The following is a 5,815-nucleotide window of genomic DNA, read 5'->3' on the forward strand; positions in this document are numbered from 1 at the left end:
CAGGAATATACCTATGAAACATATAAAAGAGTGATGTACTGCATACAAACTTTCAGAAAGGGGAAAAATCATATTCCTTAAGCTTTCAAAAGAAGGGCCAAGGTATATATTGTTTTATAATTTAGAATCTATAATTTTCACCAAAATTGTAGTCATTCTCCAAGTAGGTTAACTTGTTTTTATTTGTCATGATATACTTCCCTTTGAAAAAGAAACAAACCACTTCATCTAAAAATAAATGTGTAAGAACATAAGGAAGTATTTTGTGTTATGTTGGAATATAAAATTTAAATGTTTGAAAATTCAAATATTTAAAAAGCACAGTGAAACATTTTCTATGAGCTAAATGTTTCAGGTTTATTGAAAAAAATAATGATATTTTATTTCACTTGGGTGATCCAATTTTGGACTTTTCAGTCACAAAATATGGGGAAGAATTAAAAATAATAATTTTATCTCCAAATTTAAGAATACACTGTCAGCTGGGAGGGAAAACTCTAATTCTTACTATATTGTTACTGACATTAATTTAGCAGAAGAACTGTCTAGACAGATTTAAATAATAGGTCTATTTACTTTTTCCCATATATTCAGAAATCATGATAACAAAATAATTTTTAATCAACATTTTCATTGAGTCCCCAAAATTTGAACATCTGATGAAAATGTTTGTAGTTTCACAAATTGTCATCATTCTTCTTACACTCACCGGTGTTGTAGTGATGCTGCATCTGATAACAGTTAAAAGCTTTAAAAAATAGTAACAATAATCCTGTTTTATCTGAATTATTGGCAGTTTAAGGCTTATCTAGAATCTCACTTCTTCTTTTGGCCCAGATTCATTTTTCTTTAGGTCTTAGGACCTGAGCTCCTCTAGGTAGCTGTTTCCTGCTCATTTTATATAGCCTTACTGGTAAATAAATCATTTCGAACAGTTTATCATTGGGTTTGGCATTAACAATCTTTTTTCCACTTACAAAGAATATTACTGGTCATACAAACAGACACGACCATTTCTCTGTCTCAGACTCGAAGATGCAGATTATAAACATTTGCTTCACAGTAAATAAATGTCACACTAGAAAAATTTCAATCATCAGTTACTTTTTACCAATATTTGGTAGCTTGTTATTAACTTGGAAATATATCTGTACCAAAACAGTAAAAAAAACCTAGTGAAGTATATTGGGGGCTCTATTTTTAGATATTTCACTGTGCAAAATTGCCATTAAGTGATACAGAGATCATAAGGGGCTGAGAAAGGAAGGTTAAGAAGCAAAATAAATAAGTAAATAAATAAAAACAAGCATTTAGAAGCAAGCAACACATGCAGAACAAGCAAGAGATTAGTTTACATGAAGAAGAGGCAACTTACATGGCTGTTGAGAAGAGAGCTTCTGTGAGTGGACAGACCGTCAGACTTTTGCAGCGTCTCAATCGCCATTTCAATCTGATAATAGATGTCATTAAAAAAAGGGCTCAAGACAAGATAGTAATAAAAGGCTCACCAGAGAATTTTTGATAGATTCTTTAAAGTTCAATTTCTTCTTCAATGGTGGCTAATGAATAGCTCTCACTAAATGTGTATTTCCTCCTTCCTCCCCCCAATCCCAAATAACATAAAAATAGGCACACTAATAATAAGCTCAATCACAAAAGCAAACCTTTTTGAATATTCCATAATTATATAAGAAGGGAGACCTGAGAAGCAGGAACCCCAGAGGATTGTGCTAGTTAAAATATTCTTGACTTTCGTAGTTCAACATGTGAGCGAGTAACTGCTCTCTTTCTGAACAGTCTCCCACCCAAAGAGTATTTAATATTTGTTCCGTTCTGTCACAAAAGAAAACTACTGCAGAGTTGTGTTTTATTAATATGCATTAGTATTTTAATGCAAATGTGCAAAGACACCTTCATCAATGTTCAAAAGCTTCTAAATCTATCCATTCTTCTCTAAACCCTGTATTAAAATTTGGAAGTGGAGGGTCATTAGTATGAACACATTTAGATGTAATCACGGTCCCTACATCACAGTTTAGGATGTGGTGGTGAGGCAGAGCCATTAGAAATGATAGCAGAAATGGAATGTAGAAGAGAAGATAATTCAGAGCCAACAAAAAAAGGGACAATCACAGAAACAGTTTTCTTCCGTGTAATCTCAGCACACCATGAGCAATCATAACACCTTAAGTAAGTAGCAGGTGCCAATAATAAATGAGATGCACTCTTGATAACCTCATATTTAAAGATCACTATCTCTCAGCTCCTAGCACTATAGCACTTACTGTAAGATCAGGTTCCAAACACCCTGTATTTGATTACTGGATTCTATTAACAATATTAACTATAGTTAAATTAAAAATCACACTATATAGGAAAGAAATCATTATTTTAATTTTTGCTATCTGATCAAATCAACATCCCTATAAGCAGTTATAAAAAATATTTCATGCTTTCAAACGCAGATAACATACTTTACATTGGCTATGAAAATTAATGATGCCTTGAAATTTCAATTTCAACTGCCTCCCCCTACCAAAAAAAAAAGATGGATGGCAAAATCCATAGCAAAGCAAAGTCTTTTTTTTTTCCATCAAGTTTACAACCGCTTTATGGTGGAATACTTTATACACAGAATGTTCAGTCTCAATTATGTCAACATTAAATTTAATTTTCTTAGGAATTAGTAGCTTTAATTTTATGTTATTTCCCCAAGTTACTTGCTCTTCTTCCCTAGAGTTAATAAAATGTAATACAGAAAAGAATGTTAGGTAGAAATTATAGAAAAAATACTCTTAAAGTATATTATAATTCATAAGATGATATAATACAATTTATTATATGATTAAATTTTTTTTAATCACAAAATTAAGTTAACTGGCTTCTGAAACACTCTTTGCCAGATGGAAGGTTAATGTAGTTCATCATTATACTTGAAAATAAACTGAAGAAAATGATATTGTACAAACCAAAAAAAAAATTATGGAAAGAGTAATGTAAATGTAATGAGTAAACATTTTACCAAAATGTTAAACTAAAACTATAAAGGACCTCAGTATTACATCTCTTAAAAGGGCATCAATAAGTGCTCTTGTTTTCAGAGAGAAAACATATATCGGGACTTCCCTGGCGGTCCAGTGGTTAAGATTTCGCCTTCCAACGCAGGGGATGTGGGTTCGATACCTGGTCCCGGGAGCTAAGATCCCACATGCCTCACGGCCAAAAAACCAAAACATAAAAAACAACAGAAGCAATATTGTAACAAATTCAATAAAGACTTTAAAAATGGCCCACATGAAAAAAAACTAAACAAACAAACAAAAACAACCAAAAAAAAAAAAAAACAACCAAAAAAACATATATAAAAAGACAGCTGAAAAGCCTCATCCTCATGTGACTGTAAATGACTTCTAGGAAGAATTTGCTCAAAATTCAAATTTGCTAAAATGCCTACATTTTCTTTAAAGTTTGAGTGTGGAAAATTTGAGGTTAGATTTCGGTCTACTTAAAAATAAAATTATCTGTATCTTGTGATTTTATAGGTTTAAGTGAAAGGTAAAAATGATCAAAAATATAATAGCTGAGCAATAATGAGGGAGAAATCCACATCTGGCTTTGTTTGTTAACAGCAATTTTTATTTCTTCATGACTAAAGGATTTGTGGTTGTTTTTGACAATTAAAAAATAAGTATGGTAAATAAACATTTTCCATTTCTTCCCTAAACTAATTAAGCTTTAGACTATGAGTATACCTTAGCTTTTTTTTTGAAAAATCAATTCTCTGAACTAAGGTACAGTGCCCAGTTGTATCTCTTACTGAATAATCATCCTAGGACTGAATCAATCGTCAATAGTGCACATTTCTTCTCCACGATTATCTAATGCTAGGATGCATGGTGCTTGGCAGTTTAGACTGGTTCATGATGACCCTGAACTACTGATTCATAATCAGATAAGAAGCTATGGCAACTCCTCTGAAATCAAATGGTGGGATGTTCCATCTGAGATGAGATGTTCAGCATGAAAAGACAGGCTTACAGAGCATTAAGTGCCATTACTGGAGTGGGTGAGACTCACAACTCCCTATGTGAAAGAGCAGGTAAGAAACTGATAACCATTCCAGCCACAATGAGCACATGAATTCTTAGAAAAATCAATCTTTTCTGGAAGACTAAAAAAAGATCGTTAGCAATATACTAGGCATGAATTAAAACCCTCCACGTTCGCCGGCTAAAACAGGATTCCCATGAGAATGGGAATCTACTCTGAGGTTGGTTATCAGTCAAAGACAGAAACCCTTGGTCCAGTGCTACTGCAGAAACACTTTCAGAAACTGGAGAAGAGAATTCTGCACTGTGTTTAGACACGCCACTGAAATATTAGAGGACTGGCAGGCTTCTGGGGCAGAAAAGCGACAGAGATCAATGAAAAGTCTTCCAGCCATAGGAATTATAAGTGTGAGACCACCAGCCTCAGATGCTACCCCGACAGAATGCCTGACAAAGTCTGAAGAGTCAGAGCTCAGGTAATGTGGAGAGGTTTCTACATGCATAAGGCCAGGTTTCTTTCTGACCGCACATTAGCAGAAAGATGAAAGACCTCTTTGCAGTGTGTCCCATGACAAGGCACTACAGAGCATAACTCGAAAAAACAGACCTGGGTTGAGCACTTGCTGAGAGTAGTTCACAGTGAAGACTATTCAGGAAAACAGACTTTCATCAGAGAGTGCAGGGACACCCATGAGTTTTGCTGTGAGTGAAGCTTAATTTGGGCGAAGAAAGAGAGGAAGGTACTACTAGTTGCCATGAGAAAACGATGTCTGACCTTGTGTCACCAGTTAGGAACTGTAGAATTAAAGTAAATACAGGTGTGACTCAGCCCCCCAACCAAACACTGAATTCTCAAAAGACAGAATCCCAGGGAATGGTGTAAGTGGTTTCGCTCATTTGGGCACAAGTGGCTTCCCTCCATACTAAGAATGGAGTGCTCATTAAAGACTATGACAATTATTTTTTCTTCTGAAACAGAGAGTGGCATGGTCACAAATGTGATACAAATATGACCACATGGCAACAGGAAGACCTTAGTTCTTGTGTGGTAGATTCAAGGAAAAAAATACCTGGGCTCTGTAAGGCAGAAGAAAGCCCTATTTGTTTGGAATATAGAAAGTATGCATGTCTGTTGCAGACTGCACCAGGGAAGAAACTCTTCCATGATTTCTCAGGAATTAGGAACAGAAATCAGTAGGAACAGGGAGAAGCTGTATTTCAAATCCAGGAGGAAAAAAAATAAAGGTCAGTGGAGCTCCTACAAAGATACAGCAAACGGGCTTCCCTGGTGGCGCAGTGGTTGAGAGTCCGCCTGCCAATGCAGGGGACACGGGTTCATGCCCCAGTCCTGGAGGATCCCACGTGCTGCGGAGCGCCTGGGCCCGTGAGCCATGGCCGCTGAGCCCGCGCATCCGGAGCCTGTGCTCCGCAACGGGAGGGGCCACAACAGTGAGAGGCCCGCGTACCGCAAAAAAAAAAAAAAAAAAAAAAAGATACAGCAAACCCTCTAATAAGGACCTGAAGGGGACAGGGCACCTATTACCTGATGGGGGATAGATACACACTATGACAAACATGTGGCCTAAAACACAGGCTGCAAACGCTTTTCCAGTCACTCAAATGCTAATGCTGCCTTGTTGGAATCCAGGGACGAGTGGAGAACTTCTAAGCACCCAAGGTCACTTGAAGCTTGTAAGATATCCACCCAAGAATCAGTGTCCTGAAAAGGACAACAGAGAAAACTCACACCTAAGCCCTTAGGGAAA

General features: G+C 36.3%; 1 protein-coding gene across 2 annotated transcripts in view; it reads right to left on the bottom strand.

The window, feature by feature from the left end:
• The window catches only part of RFX3 (regulatory factor X3), a 291,441-nt gene that overhangs the window by 75,616 nt on the left and 210,010 nt on the right, over window positions 1-5,815 (bottom strand). For both annotated transcript variants that reach the window (XM_007464196.1, XM_007464197.1), the window contains one exon: window positions 1,376-1,450. In XM_007464196.1, coding sequence (XP_007464258.1) covers window positions 1,376-1,450 — 75 coding nt within the window. The remainder of the gene's footprint in view (window positions 1-1,375; window positions 1,451-5,815) is intronic.

The sequence above is a fragment of the Lipotes vexillifer genome, unplaced genomic scaffold (assembly GCF_000442215.2).
Source record: "Lipotes vexillifer unplaced genomic scaffold, Lipotes_vexillifer_v1.1 scaffold1544, whole genome shotgun sequence".
NCBI lineage: Eukaryota > Metazoa > Chordata > Mammalia > Artiodactyla > Lipotidae > Lipotes > Lipotes vexillifer.